The 16,656-nt window shown below is 41.6% G+C and overlaps 1 protein-coding gene across 1 annotated transcript in view; it reads left to right on the top strand.

The window, feature by feature from the left end:
• Positions 1 to 16,656, top strand: part of OTUD7A (OTU deubiquitinase 7A) — a 334,454-nt gene that overhangs the window by 162,048 nt on the left and 155,750 nt on the right. The window contains 2 exon segments of the mRNA XM_034668904.1: positions 6,149 to 6,240; positions 8,476 to 8,630. Coding sequence (XP_034524795.1) covers positions 8,480 to 8,630 — 151 coding nt within the window. The 5' untranslated portion in view covers positions 6,149 to 6,240; positions 8,476 to 8,479.

Genomic DNA, 16,656 nt, shown 5'->3' with positions numbered 1-16,656 from the left:
AGATTCGTAAGGAATTGATTCACAGAGAATATCTGCCAAACGTTCAAATATCAAAAACCGATGTTACTTAGATTATTGCAAGAGAGTTCAGAAGGAAACTAAACTTCTGATTTTGTTTTGTGTACATAATGCTGACTGTAAAGCTTGACAAAGATTGCACATAAAAATAACCATGTATCAAGCTAATGCATTAATATCAATGTAGGAATTTTATTTTATTTTGTATTTTATTTTATTTATTTTTTTTGAGAAAGAGCATGAATGGAGGGGAGGAGCAGAGAAAGAGGGAGAGAAAGAATCTTAAGTAGACTCCTCGCCCAGGGTGGAGCCCAACGCAGGGCTCAATCTCACAACCCTGAGATCATGACCTGAGTCAAAATCAAGAGTCGGACATTTAACTGACTGAGCCACCCAGGAGCCCCATTAATGTAGGAATTTTAAACAAAAATTAGCAAACTAAAGCAAAAACCACATAAAAAAGAAATACCAATGAATGATTAAAGAAGGTTTATTTTATAAATATGAGTATGGTTCAATATTTAAGTCCATTAATAGAATTTATCATAATAGATCTTAACAAAAAAGTCATGTGAAAGTCAACATCCATTCATGATAAGACCACTCATTAAGGTATATGTATACTTTCTAAACATATGTTGTATGGGTATGCGAGCATATGTATATAGTTCAAAAGCCAGCACTCACCATCTTACTCCATGTGGAAATACTGAAGTTATTCCCCCTAAATTTAGGAGCAAAGCAAAGATCCCATTACCCCTACTAATATTTACTATTATACTGAATTGGGCAACTCAATCAGGCAAGAGAAAATGAGGCTTAAGAGTTGAAAATAAGGGGCACCTGGGTAGCTCAGTCGTTAAGTGTCTGCCTTCTGCTCAGGGCGTGATCCCAGGGTCCTGGGATGGAGCCCTGCATCGGGCTCCTCTGCTGGGAGCCTGCTTCTTCCTCTCCCACTCCCCGTGCTTGTGTTCCCGTTCTCGCTGGCTGTCTCTCTCTCTCTGTCAAATAAATAAATAAAATCTTAAAAAAAGAAGAATTGAAAATTAAGAGGGTAACACAATCTCTGTTTACATTTGATATGCTTGTATACCTGAGAAAAAAACTATGGAAAAATTTCTACAAACATTAGGAATTTAGAAACATAGGGTATAAATTTAACACCCACAAATTAATAGCTTTGTTTATTAATATGATAAGTTAACACACATAATGGGAAGAAAGATATCTTTTATGAATACCTAGGCATATATCTAACAGAAAAATCAGACATAGACCCAATTGTATATGCAAACTTGGCATATATTAAGGGAGGCATCTGAAATCAGTGGGACTTACTCACTGATGGGCTTTTCAATAAGTGGTGTTGGAATACTCAGGGATAGACAGGGAAAATGATAAAATTGGATCCATTCCTCACTTGATGCACCAGAATCAATTCCAACAGAATTTTAAATATAAAAAATAAAACCCTTCAATTCATAGACGAAAACATGGGTGCATTCTCTATAATCTAGCAATGAGAAAAAAAATTTAAATTAAGACTCAAAATCCAGAAGCATTAAGGAAAAGAGAGAAAACGATATATAAACTGTTTTTAATAGACTTGATCAAGCTTTTTCAACAAACGGAGGGAAAAAGAAGATGGAGGCAAAACTTATAAATTAAAAAAAGACCTATCAGCCAGTTACGATTCATGGACATTATTTGAATCCTGTATCAAGCACACTGAACAATTAAAAATATGTACGTGTGTAGCATTTGAGATCATTGGAAATTTGAACACTGTCTGAATACTAATGACAGGAAGGATTGTTAATATGGGGTGTGATAGTGGTACTGTGGTTATGTTTTAAGGAGTCTTTGCAGAGATAGCAATCAGGTAGCAAACTCTGGATGTGTGCCCATGATTGCCCACCATTTGGAGCCTGAAGCAAAGGAAGAGTTAGTCATGCTGATCCTGCCTTCTTTGAAAATGTTGATATTTTGGTCATCAAGAATATTTTTGCACTAACTTTGATTTTTTTTTAATGTGGCACTAAACTGTTGTTTATCTTGATTTCGGAGATTTTTGCAGCCCCTTAAGTTTTGCACCTGGCAAGTGCCTCACCTTCCTCACCCTAGTCCTGGCCCTGTGGGGAGACAGGTACTCTGAAGCCTGGCGAGTAGAAAGGAGGATGAAGTTGGATTCAAGCGCTCAGACAGCAGGTCGTCTGTTGGGATAAATGGACGTTACATACAATGACGTACAAGGCGTCGGCTAGCTTGTTTGCAGCTCTGGAGGTGGAGAATAACCTTCAGGCACTCATCCTCCCCACAGTCTTCCTCTGTGGGTCCCCTGTGGTTAGACCGCCAGCCTCTGCCTCCATCTCCCAGTCTAGGTTCATCCATCCCATCTTGCCACCTTGCAGTCTCTGGTTGTGACATCTGCAGACAAATACAATAGAGATGTGTTTTGTTTAGGCTCTACTGATATGAAGTTAATGAAAAATCGATCCTGATACAATTTTAGTCTTCCTGCTACACCTCTTTCCTAAAATTATGTTCTCTCTGGTTAGACCAATTCCTCCGCTGGACAATGGCCCAAGTCCAGCAGTCTCTAAGCCTACACTGATTCTGGATCTCTCTCTCTGCCCACTGGGAAGCTCCTGGGGGAGCCCAGGGAGCTCATGGTGCCCCGTGTTTGAGTCTCACACACTCACTAGAATAGCAACTAAACAGAAGAGCAACTCAGTGAATGCCCATTGCTTGAACAATAGGTGAATGCAGCCACCTCGGGTGTTGGAAGGAGTGTGGTATTGAAGTCAGGAACACCCATGCAGCATGAGCTCTCAGTGATTCCAAGCCAGGGGACTGGAGGCAGGCCTCAAGCTGAGGTCTGAGAGCAGTAGGCCTCAGTGCGGTGAGAAAGAGACCCTGCATGAGTCTGTGCAACGGGGTTAATATGGCCAGAGAGGACGACTCTGAGTGGGGAATGGGGGCTGGGAGCAAGACTGGGAAGGAGGGCAGAGCCTCAGCAGGGGCTGGATATCAGGTCTCTGGAGCAGCAGCCAGAAATGCCCTGGAGAGAGGTCTCAGGAGGGGGTTGGGCGGGACAGGAAGTTGGTTGAAACAGGGCCTGAGTTCTGAAAATCTGGCCAATTCTGTGTTTCAGCTGAAGAAGAAAAGAATGAAAATTTGGTTAGGGAAATGGGGAGGCAGCAATCAGCAGAAGAAGAGAAGACAATTATAAAGGGAAATAATGTCATCATGTTTGTTCTGATGTCGTGTCATTATTTTTACCTCTTTTATAAATGCTGGTTAGTGAGCTAAATTCACATCTCTGAGAGCAGGCGTCCTGGAACTTCAGCACCCAGCAGAACTCCCTGAAGGACATGTAAAACCCATAGGCAGGGCCTACCTATTCAGCAGGGTTGGGCTGAGGCCTGGGAATGGGCATTTCTGGCAGGTTCCCAGAAGAAGCCACAGCCGCTGCTGGTCTGAGGAACACACTTTGAGAATCACTGTTTCAGAGGCCCTGGCTCTGACCCTCTGTCACAAGAGGATGATCTGTGTAGCCCATAATTGTTTTCAGAGCTCTTTCACAGACAAGGAATCCCTCAAGCTCCCGTAACCCCCGCCTTGCCTGACGGATGGGCCATTCCATTGTTACACATCAGCCACCAGCCCAGTCAGGGTTGGCACTCAGGATGTGGCCAAGCTAAGAAGGAGGGTCCTCCCCTGCTGAGCCTCTTGAGGGGAAGGGAACAAAGTCACATAGTCATGCCCATATTTAATTAAATTAACTGCTAAGACAAAGTTCTTTTACATGAATGCTTGGAGTGCTTTCCAGGAAGGTGGATGATTCTTCACTTTAATTTGGTTATTTAAGCCTGTAGAAGCTTCTACTTTACACTGGACATTAACCACTTGACATTAACTTACCTATTTCATAAAGAGCAAAAGGCTAATGTGTAACAAAATGTGTGGACCGGGCATTTTAGCAATATTTCAGTTTGGGCAATATTTCCCAAAGTATGGAATAGGACAGGCCCTGTCAGAACCACCTCACGTGATTGATTCCACAAGTGGATGAGCCCCTCCCCCAGACGTCCACATCTAACATGTGTTCTTTGCACACGTGCATGCACGCACACCAGAGCCCAGTACAGAGACACAGAGGCAGAGGGCCACAGAAATCCGCACTTTAGGAAGACCTCTGTCAATGGCTTTTGTCCCCTCTAGTCTGTGGGTGTATAGCATGATAGCTTACACTGTCACAAGAATTAAAAGGACACCGCTGAGACAGAGCATGTCCGGGGGTTGGACAGGGGTCAGGCACACAGCCTTGTCACAGGGAGGCAGAACTGTGGTGGGAGCCACAAGAGGAACATTCTCAGTAAGAGCCAGCCAAGAAAACACACTTGGGAGTGTGCAGGAAGCTCTCCCACGAGTGTGACCTCAGGAAGTCCAGGGCCTGGGAGGAAGGGAGCCAGGGGCTGTAGGAGAAGCAGCCAGGCCAGGCTGCTGTGGGACACAGGGATTGGCTTGAGAAGGGCCTCTGTGCTCTCAAGCTCATGGTCAGCCCAGCCTTGCTGCCTGGAGGGAAGGTGAAGAGTCATGGACCACTCTTGGAGCAAGAGGAAGAAGACTGAATGGAGAGACCAGGCACATCCCAGCAGTGCCCCCCAGAGCTCTTCGCTTCTCCAAATCTCCATCATCTCACACGAAAAGAGAAATAATAAAAATGTCTATTCACTACAGAGGATGTTCAACAAAATGGTTTTTAGGAAAATGCCTAGCCAGGAATTTGGTATTTAGGATTGTGTAGTGATTCTTCTAATTCTCAGACAGTCACCACTGTCCTGATGGTGTGTGACCAGAGCCAAGGCTGTGGCCCTCCCTGGAGGCACAGAGGTGGCCAAAAGGAAAGACATTCTGATACCTGCTACAGCAGAGATGAACCTTGGAGCCATTATGCTTGAGCAAAATGAACCAGTCACGAAAGGACAAATACCATATGATTTGCTTATACAGCATACCTAGAATGGTCAAATTCAGAAACAAAGTAGGATGGTGGTGGCCAGGTGCTGGGGTTGGGGGAAATGGACGTGAGTGTTTAAAGGGGACAGAGTTTCAGTTGGGGAAGATGAAAAATTCTGGAGGTAATGGTGGGGATGTTTGCACAACAGTGTGAACGTTAATGCCACTGACCTGTACACTTCAAAAAGGTTAAAATAGTAAATTTCATATGATGGGTATGTTTTCACAATTTAAAAAAGACAGCTAAGTTTCAATGTATTGATATGGTGTTAATAGTGTTTAAAACAGTTCTATAGGGGCACCTGGGTGGCTCAGTCAATTAAGTGTCTGTCTGACTCTTGATTTCACCTCAGGTCATGATCTCAGAGTCATGAGATCGAGCCCTGCATTGGGCTCCATGATCAGCGGGGAGTCTGCTTGAGATTCTCTCTCTCCCTCTGTCCCTAGCCCCCATGCTCTTATGCTTTCTCTCTCTCTCTCTCTCTCTCAAATAAATAAANAAATAAATAAATAAATATTTTTTAAAAAGTAAATAAAACAGCTCTGTATTGTGAACAAGATACTCACTGAAATACAGATACTTTCAAAAATGAGGAAAGCTGAGACACCCCACCCTTGCAGAAGCCCCCTAGATGCGGGAACTGATGATCGGCCAGTCAGCAGGTGCTTGTAGGGCCCAGGAGAACAGTGGCACGCCACAAACAGGTGGCCTCAGATGCAGCCTCATGTGACAAGAAGCAAAGCCTTCAGCTTCTACCTGCAAATAAGGAGAATAACATGCTCTTGTTCTCTGATCTCTCTCAAATAAATAAATAAATATTTTTAAAAAAGTAAATAAAACAGCTCTGTATTGTGAACAAGATACTCACTGAAATACAGATACTTTCAAAAATGAGGAAAGCTGAGACACCCCACCCTTGCAGAAGCCCCCTAGATGCGGGAACTGATGATCGGCCAGTCAGCAGGTGCTTGTAGGGCCCAGGAGAACAGCGGCACGCCACAAACAGGTGGCCTCAGATGCAGCTTCATGTGACAAGAAGCAAAGCCTTCAGCTTCTACCTGCAAATAAGGAGAATAACATGCTCTTGTTCTCTGATTTGTCCCCCAGGTGGAAGAGTGACAAAAGAAGAACTCTCCCCGTCGAGGCTCTGGTCCACGGAGGGAAGAAGGCAATTTCCTAATTGGTACCATATACATCAGGTCAAATAATTTTCTTACTTTCTAGCAACACCAACCAAAAATTCCACCCAAGCCACCTGCAAGATGGTGTAAAAACAGTGAACTTCTCTGAGGTCACACACCTCCCTGCCTTATTCCCCCATCCTCATGGTCTGGAACCTTAGATAAGCTTATTTCCATCAGTCTTACAAATGCACAGAGGGGCTTGGAGGGGTTAGACAGCATGTCACAGCTCGTCAGAGTAACAGGTCAGATTAGGCCAGCGTGCCTTCTCTGAAGTAGCAACAGTCGTTAGAGAATCTGGCCCCCAGAGCAGAGAATCCAAGTGGTTATCTGGGAAGAAGGAACAAGGACACTCATTATTAGCAGGGACTTAAACCCACCCCACAGCAGGTGAAATTNCAACAGTCGTTAGAGAATCTGGCCCCCAGAGCAGAGAATCCAAGTGGTTATCTGGGAAGAAGGAACAAGGACCCTCATTATTAGCATGGGACTTAAACCCACCCCACAGCAGGTGAAATTAATTACATGCCTAATTAGATGCTTACTTTATACCAGTATAACATTTCCCATGGGCTTTTATAATCAGTATAAAATCTACAGTGGGCTCAGCAAACTTTCCATAATGGTCCAGCTAGTACCTGTTTTTAGTTCAGTGGGCTTTGTGGTCTCTGTTTTAACTCCTCAGCTCAGCCATGTGCAAAAGCAACCAGAGACAACATGTGAATGAATGGATGTGACTGTTCTAGTACCACTTTATTTACAAAAACAGATGGTAGATCCCACTTGGCCCACAGCCATCCTTTGCCCGCCCCTTATGTATGCAAACCCAGGGATGCACTTCCACTTTATTAGCCATGACCAGGTATCTGCCAGTGATCCAGCACTTGTTCCCCAGTGTGAGCCTCACAGGCCAGGTGCTGGTTGCTTTCCTCCAGCAAAATTGGCTGATGCTTTCTGTGGTCAAGCTGCAGGATGCCTCTTGTATCATTATAACTGGGACTGTTCCACCTAGGAAATCTTGCATCTTTATGAATTTTATTGGATTGTTACTGTGACTACAACGGTTGTTGGAGAGATGACAGATAGCTTAGCAGTCATTTCAGCAGGTTTGGTGTTTCAGTCGACTCTGGATTGCATGGACTCTTTCCTAAGAGCCAAGTTGGGGAGTGAGAGCCGAGGGAGTGGGTTGGCTTACTGATAAAGCCATAATTGGGATGTAGTGTGCAACAAATTACCTTGTGTAAGTGTTGTATGCTTGGTTAACTTGGAAGAAGATTGGAAATGTAGTAACTCCAAATTTGTACATACGTATTTGATTTTTTAAAAACGATCTAATCTATCTTTTTAAAAATTTTTTATTTAAATTTAATTTAATTAACATATACTGTATTATTAGTTTCAGAGGTAGGATCCAGTGATTCATCAGTTGCATAACTCATTATATCACACGCCCTCCTTAATGCCCATCACCCAGTTACCCCAACCCCCACCCACCTCCCCTCCAGCAGCCCTCAGTTTGTTTCCTAGAGTTATGAGTCTCTTATGGTTTGTCTCTGATTTCATCTTATTTTATTTTTCCTTCCTTTCTCCTGTGTTCATCTGTTTTGTTTCTTAAATTCCACATATGAGTGAAATCACATGGTATTTGTCTTTCTCTGACTGACTTATTTCACTTAGCATAATACCCTCTAGTCCCATCCACGTCATTGCAAACGGCAAGGTTTCATTCTTTTTGATGGCTGAGTAATATTCCATTGTATACACATATTACACATACATACATATATATGTATCTGGTGTGTAATATATATATATACACCACATTCTTTATCCATTCATCTGTCAAGGCACACCTGGGCTCTTTCCATATTCTGGGTATTGTGGACATTGTTGTTATACACATTGCGGTACAGATGCCCTTTTGAATCACTGTGTTTGTACCCTTTGGACAAATATCTAGTACCGCGATTGCTGGTCTCTCTTCTTTTGAGTCAACTGTCATCGGAAATGACAAAATGTAAGGTCGGAAGCACTGGAGTTGGTAATACCCCCTGGTCTCACATGGCATGCCCAGAGGGATGATACTTGAGTTTGATTTTTAATTAATCATCTTACCTGAAGAATGGGCCAGTTGTCCCACATGGGCAGAAATGGTTTCGGCTCTCCATTCTCTGCATGTGTGCTCACTTGCATGCACTTTTGCCACTTACCTCCCCGCTAACGGCACTGTGGCTTCTCTCTTCTTTCTTGTAGATGGATGGTTTCTAGCCTGCTTCCAAACCCCACCTCGGCTGAGTGCTGGGCAGCCCTTCTACATGATCCTATGACTCTTGATATGGACGCAGTCCTGTCAGACTTTGTTCGGTCCACAGGGGCAGAACCTGGTCTGGCCAGAGACCTGCTGGAAGGTAAGCTGGCCTTGTCGTCCCCACGCCACTCTCCTGGGCGTGACACTTCCAATCACTGGAAAAAAATAGGGTTTTTGTTACCTGACAGTGGTGGTACTGGGCCCTTTANGCAGAACCTGGTCTGGCCAGAGACCTGCTGGAAGGTAAGCTGGCCTTGTCGTCCCCACGCCACTCTCCTGGGTGTGACACTTCCAATCACTGGAAAAAAATAGGTTTTTTGTTACCTGACAGTGGTGGTACTGGGCCCTTTAAGAGAAAAGAAAGAAAGAAAGAAAGAAAGAAAGAAAGAAAGAAAGAAAGAAAGAAAGAAAGAGAAAAAAAGAGAAGAANGAAAGAAAGAAAGAAAGAAAAGAAAGAAAGAAAGAAAGAAAGAAAGAAAGAAAGAAAGAAAGAAAGAAAGAAAGAGAAAAAAAGAGAAGAAAGAGAAAAAGAAAAAGGTGTTGATGATGAAATAATTTGTGTTATTCTTGGCTTTATTTTGAGTATGGAATTGATTACTCAGCTCTCTCTACAGTAAAAGTGAAGAAGGCATTATTAGCTCAGCTTTGATTTGCACTAAAGCTTAAAGTTGGTGAGTCAAAATTTATCAGAAATTACTTTTTTTAAAGGAAATATATAACAGAGCAGAAATAATAGAACATTGAGGAGAACAATTTGTTGGAGATGTGAACATTTCTTATCTCTGTTGTGGCTGAGACAAAGTTAGGGCCAAAGTTTTTGGTGAAGAAAAACCACGTACTAGCCAGTAAATAGATGGTAATAATTCATACGTAGGAAGGCCGAAGTCCTCCTTAAACCTTAAATGTAGATATCATTTGTTATATGGAAAATGTACAATTTCTGTCTCAGGCTCTAAAATGGATTTACTTTGTGTATTTTTAAAATCTTTTTGTGTGCATGTTTGTGGTGGGGTAGAGATAAGAGGTGGGAAGAGCCTATTATAACTTCTCAGAACAAACAAATGTGTGAGAGAATTTTTAAATGATTTCTCTTGGCTTCAAATTGCTGTTTATGGAATTAGCTAATACTTGGTTAAGTATTATAAGTCACAATTATCCCTTAAATCACTTAGTAAACAATATGGATTAATACACATTTGTATGAATGATGGAGGTAACTACTTAAATCCCATTGAAAATTAAGGGCTCTGAGAAAATGCCAATAGGACAGTAGGAACAGTGTCATTTTCAACTTTTCCAGAAGCTCCCAGAATTTCAAACAAATGCAGGGTTCAGAATAAAAATGTGTAGCGAATGTTTGTGATGCTCATAAATCAAAGTGCGATTCTCACTACCACCCCCTGATTGTCGATCCCCTCCCTGACAGTCTCACTGCTTTTCCTCCCAGAAGTGGGCAGCTGTGCAGAGAGGCAGGTGCAGAGTAAGGCTGGCAAGAGAGCTGGGGCCAAATCCAGACCCAACCACTTACTGGCTCTGCCACATAAAGCAGACTATTTTCTTCCCTTAATCTCAGTTTTTCCTCTATGTTGAGCCTAACCCGCCTTCCAGGGCAATTGTGCACATTAGAAGCTGTGATGTCAAATGCTTGGTGGACTGACCCGCCAGTAGCCAAGGCTCCAAAAGCAGGCGACGGAGATCCCGTTTGTCACTGCAGTCTTTGTAACGGGCACTGACGTTGCTCTGAATATCTAGATAGCCTTAAGTAGGAAACAAGAGTTGTCAGCTCTTTTCTTCCTTAATTTTATTTCTTAAATGACAATACCCAAAAACTCACTTTTTGGGGTATAGTTTTAAGAATGATGCATAGATTGATGTTATTACTACCACTCTCAGACAGAACCACCTTGTCCCCCCACCCCTCTATCTGCCCCCCTGCTCTGTTTGATCGTGATGCCCTCTCCCACCCTGTCCCCCAGCAGCCGCTGCTCTTTCTCCTATCACATTCGCTCTGTCTCTTTCAAGAAAGCCATATAAATGGAGTCATGCAGAACCTAACCTTTGAAGCTGGCTTCTGTTCACTCAGCATCATTATTTTGAGATGCATCCAAGTCGTACATGTCACCAGTTTGTTCCTTTTTATTGCTAAGTGCCACCCATCCTAGAGATGGACCACAGCGTGTTTATCCAGTGACCTGTGCAAGGGCATTTCAGTTGCTTCCAATTTGGGGCAGTTATGACTAGAGCTGCTCTCAAATGTTTATTTGACAACCGGGGTTTCTGTGAACATTGTTTAAATTTTTCCACGGTGCATGCGCAGGAGTGGGATTTGCTGGTTTATGTGGTAGCTGTATGTTTCACTTTACAAGAACCTGCCAAACTGTCTTCCAGAGTGCAGAACCGTTTTGCATTTCCACCAGCAATGTAGGAGAATTCCCGCTGCTCCACATCTCCATTAGCACTTAGTATTTCTTTTCCTTTTTATCATTTTCTCCATTCTCCTAGGTGTGGAATGGTATTTCTCCATCACTTTGGTTTTCATCTCCCCACTGACCAGTGATGCTAAATGTTTTGTTATTATTCTCCATTTGTATTTGCTCCTTGGTGAAATGTTCATTCAATTCTCTTGCCTACTTCTAAATGGAGTTATTTGACTTCTAATAGTAGAATTTTGAGATTTCTTTTTTATATTCTGAGGATAAATAATTTGTCAGAGATGGGATCTGCAAATACTCTCCTCCAGTCTATGTCTTGACTTCTTATCTTCTTGCTGGTGCCCTTTGCAGAGCAAAAGTTTTTAATCTTGAAATCCAATTTACCATTTTTTTCTTGCATGGATCATATTTTGGGTGACTTGTTTAAGAGCCTTTGCATGACCCTAGGTTGTGAAGATTTTCTCCCAGGTGGTCTCTTAAAAGTTTTATACTTTGGATCTCTGACTCATTTTGAGGGGATTTTTGTAGAACATCTGGGCCAGGATTCATTTGTATACATATGGGAACCAAATTGTTTCAACGCCATTTGTTGAAAAGATTGTCCTTCCTCCATTGATTTGCCTTTGCGCATTTGTCAAAAGCCAGCAAAACGTATCTGTGGGGAGCTACTTCTTGATGCTGATTCTGTTCCATTGATCAGTACGTCTGTTCCATTGATCAGTATGTCTGTTACTCTGCCAGTACTTCCCCGTCTTGATTAGTATAGCTTTGTGGTGAGTCAAAGTCAGCATGATTCTTCTAACCTTATTTTTCTTTTTCAAAAGTGTTTCAACTATTCTCTTTCCTTTGTTTTTCCATATAAATCTGAGGATCAGCTTATGTCTCTCTATAAAATTTCCTACTGGAATTTTGATTGGAATTATGTCAAATCTGTAAATCAATCCTATGCTTTGCCTTACAGTCCATGAACTCAATATAACCACACTTTTCACTTATGTAGGACGTCTTTGAATTCTTTCCTCAGTATTTTATAGTTTTAGCCTATAGGCCCTATACATGTTTGTTAGATCTTATATATAGGGTTTTTTTGAGCTATTGTAAATGGTATAATTTATTTAAATTTCAGTTTCTAATTGTTCATTGTTAGTATCAAGAAATATAATTTATTTTTGTGTGTTGCCATTGTAGCCTATAATCTTGCTAAACTCAGTTATTTGTCCTAAGGTATATGTGTATGCACACACCCTCATGCATGTGTGCACGTGCATGCATGCATGTGTGTGTGTGTGTGTGTGTATTCCTTTGGATTTTCTACAGACAGTCCTGTTGTCTCTGAATAGAGATAGTTTTATTTCTTCCTTTCCAATGTGCATGCCTTGTATTTCTTTTTCTTGACTTATTGCACTGGCTAGGACTTCCAGGAAGAGGTTGAATGGTAGTGCTGAAAGAGAGCATCCATGCTTTGTTCTTAGGGTGGAAGCAGTCCCCCCATGAGCCTTTCACCATTATGTAGAATAGCTGTAGGTTTTTGTAGATGTTCTTCATTAGGTGGAGGAAAGTCTCTTCTGTTCCTATTTTGCTGAGAGTTTTATCATGAATATTTGTGCATTTTTCATGTCAATTGGTATGATCAAGTGGGGTTTTTTCTCCTTCTTTAAACTGCTAGTAAAACAGATTATATTGATTGTCTTCTAATAATAAGCCAGGCTGTCAGCCATTATTTCAAGTTTTCCAATCCACGTGAAAACTCCTTCTGGGACTCAGATGTTATGAGTCTTAGAATTTATTATTGTCCTCAGATCACTACAGTTCTTTCTTTTTAAAAATAGTTATTTATTTTAGAGAGAGAGGAAAGGGAGGGGCAGAGGGAGAGAGAAAAGCACACTGCGCGGAGCACAGAGCCCAAATTGGGGCTCAATCTCACGACCCTGAGATTACCACCTGAGCTAAAACCAGAAGTCGGACACTTTACCAACTGTGCTACCCAGTTGCCCCATGAAAATTACAGTTCTGTCCACTTTCTCAAGCTTTTTCATCTATTATTCCAATTAGATCATTTCTGTTTATCTATTTTTAAATTTACTATTTCCTCTGTCAGCTCTATTCTTTACTGAACCCGTCCAGTGAGTTTTTTATTTTGGTTGTTGAAATTTTTTTATTTCTAACATTTCTACTTGATTCTTCTTTATTTTTTCTGTTTCTTTGCTGAGACTCTCTATTTTTCAAGAGTGTCCTCTTCTGTTGTAAAATATTTATAATAACTTCTCTGAAGCCTTTGTCTGATAATTCCAACATCCATTTTATTTCAGTATTGCTGTTGAAATGTCTGGTGTGTGAAATACGTGACAGACTACTGCCCAGGTCCCAGACTGGCCGCTAGGTGGTACACATATGAGATAGATCCAAATAGAGTTACCTTGGAACCACAATGCACAGAAGTCTTGGGGAACCTGGATCTTCTGGTCTGAATCCAACTGGGGCAATTGCCTTCTAAAACAAAAATAACTTGTGCCATAAGTTTAAACAACAACCACAGTCTCAGAACATAATCTCCAAAATATCTAGGATATAATCCAAATTTACTCAGCATGCAAAAAAATAAACAACCCCCCCCCAAAAAACAGACACATAGTGATGAGAATCAAAATACAGCAGAGGACAGCCAATGAGAAGAAAAAAATAACATAGGTTGATAAAGACCCTGGCACAAAAAAAAGACAGGACAGGAACAGCAGAATAAAAGGACAGAGGGCAGAAGAAATACACACTGATGTGCCTCCGGTGAAAGAGTGCATCACCTGGCTATCTGCTTCCTTCACATTTGCCTATGTTGGCAAAGTGGTCCTTCTGAAATAAGTTCAGGTTGAATGATTCTGTTTCCCCAAATACTTTGATATCCCTTGTTACCTATAGAATAAACTTCTCTACATGGCACTCAGTTCCTTTCGGCCTGTGCCCTATTCCATCCCTTCCACCTCATCTGGTGTAATTCTTCACCACCCTTTCCTCCAGACACACCATCCTCCCCTGTGCGTCAGCTTAAGCTCAGTTCATGTGCTGCGCCCCCCCCCCTACACACACTCTGTCTCACTCTTGAGATTCTACTCTTTTTCCAGGTCAGTGTATGAGCACCATGACAGCAGGGATGACAGTGGGCTTTGCTCACTGTGTCCCTCTAACACCCAGTACATGTCAGTCCCTCAGTGGGATGATCTGCCTGCTTGCCATACAGCAATAAACAACCAGACAAAAATCCTCATCCTCATGGAGACAGACAGTAAATAGCATAAATAAATTCTGTAGTATTTTAGTGGTTAGTGCTATGGAGAAAACTATATCAAAGGGAGGAGGAAGGGGATGTAAATGTGGGTATGATTTTTAATTAGGGTTGTCAGAGAAAGTCTCATTAATAAAAACGGTATCTGAGCAAAGATTTGAGGCATGAGAGAGTAACGATGTAGCTGTCTAGAGAAAGAAGTTTCCAGCAAGGGTTGAAATTAATTGGTCATTCCTTGCCATTCCTCAAACCTTTGTAGACTTCTACTGTCAAATATAGATTTTATTTTGTCTTATTTTATAATTAATCACATACTTATTTTCTCATTAAAGTAGAAGTTCTTAAAATCAAAGACAATAACACTGACTATAGTAGTTAGCATTTTGTTGCATTGTTATATGCCAGACACTAGCTCTTTAAATGTGATGTCTCATTTAATTCACACAGCGAATTAGAAAAACGTTAGATTTCCCATTTTATAGGCAAGAAAGCTGAAGCCAAGAAAATTCCCTAAAGTTGTATATCCAGAACATAGCAGAACCAGCATTTGAACCCAATTGTGTCACTCAATGCCAGGTTCTTTCTGCAAAAATTTCTACAATTTATCTTCATGCCCACTGTCCTTCTAGAGTATAACAGCACTTTGTGTTGCTGTATGCACTCAGAAGAATTTTAACTAATCACCAAAGGGATGTTTTAGTAACCCACTTTATGATGTGGCTTATTAACTTTTCAAATAAAATATTACTTCAATAGACCACAAAAGCTATTCAAAAAATATGACTAAAGCTAACAATCAGATGCCAAACACTATCTGGCCACTTTAAATATATTAAAAGTTAGTTAGGGGCGCCTGGGTGGCGCAGTTGTTAAGCGTCTGACTTCGGCTCAGGGTGTAATCCTGGCGTTATGGGATCGAGCCCCACATCAGGCTCCTCCGCTATGAGCCTGCTTCTTCCTCTCCCACTCCCCCTGCTTGTGTTCCCTCTCTCACTGGCTGTCTCTATCTCTGTCAAATAAATAAATAAAATCTTTTTAAAAAAAAGTTTAAAAGATTTTTGAGTGGTAGACCAAACACATGAGTTGTTTATTAAGTGTCCGTTCCCCTCCTTAAAGACAAAGCGACTCTCATGCTTAAAAGATTTTTGAATGGTAGACCAAACACATGAGTTGTTTATTAAGTGTCCGTTCCCCTCCTTAAAGACAAAGCGACTCTCATGCTTTTATAATAACCATGAATCTTAGGCCTTGCAGCTCTACCAAGACATTCTTTCAGTGTACCCAGGCCTTACTTTTGTTGCAACCCACAGAAAAAAAATCCTCAAATAAACAGCCAAGTTGCATTTAGGAAGAATACTAACTGGAAATTAACGTCTCACATGTCCCTAGTATAATCCTTCAGAATCCTTGTGAAGTTTGCAAAGTTAAGGAAAATAATGGCAACTTAGTTAAATTGTATTTTCCAAAATATATATATGGAAGTTGTCCACATATTTTAAGATGCATGTATATTTGCCAGTTGAGTTGATAATTTGAGAACTAAAGTACTTAGAGTTGTTATGGGAAAATACAACCCTCTTTTGCAATCCTGGACCCCTTAGAGTTGGAGTATATATGGTTTGGAATTTTGCATATGGCATCCTTTCTTGGTCCAGCTCACACAGAGAGGTAACTCCCAATCACTTAGCAGTCATATTGACAGGCTATTCCATTAACATTGACATCTGGCCTATGAAAACTTTTCCACAATTGGGGACAGCAGCTGCTGACTTAGATAATCATAACAATGCCCCAGGAGTACACCCAAGAAATGAGGGAGGGAATGGAGGCAACTGAGAGAGGAATGTGTTTAGTAAAATTCCTCACATTAGCCCACCAGCTGCTCATGGGATCTGCCCACAACAAACCCACATGGTTGCCTGTGAAACATTCAACAGAGTGGACAAGATGAAACTGGAAGTGGTAGGGCAGAGGTCAGAGAATCCAAAGGGGACTCTGCCTGGAGACTGGCCAATTGCCATCACCGACCCAGGACTTAAACATGCAAGAGACTGAGGTAGACTCTAGAATAATCACTCTTTTAATTAAAATTAGAAAAATATTCCAAGGCTGGATATCCCAGGTGTGTGTAACTGGAGCATTCTTTCTCTTCAGCAAGCTAGATCTGAAGCCCAATCTTGAACACATGCCATCCAATTTACCAGAAGAATCCACTGCTGTAAATTTTTCAGGTTTGCATGATTAGAAAGCTAAGGGGGATCATCCCTGCGTGGGTGACTATGAATCCTAAGCAGTAGTTAGAGGAGAAGAAGGTCTGATGGGCTCTGGCCAGTGAGTCTAGAAATACTGTAATGGAAACACCCACTGCTTTCCCTACTGTCCTGCTCCCACTAGGGACAGCTCTGCCATTACACTAG

Source organism: Ailuropoda melanoleuca, chromosome 9 (assembly GCF_002007445.2).
Source record: "Ailuropoda melanoleuca isolate Jingjing chromosome 9, ASM200744v2, whole genome shotgun sequence".
Lineage (NCBI taxonomy): Eukaryota > Metazoa > Chordata > Mammalia > Carnivora > Ursidae > Ailuropoda > Ailuropoda melanoleuca.
This window is presented reverse-complemented; position numbering and strand designations above follow the sequence as displayed.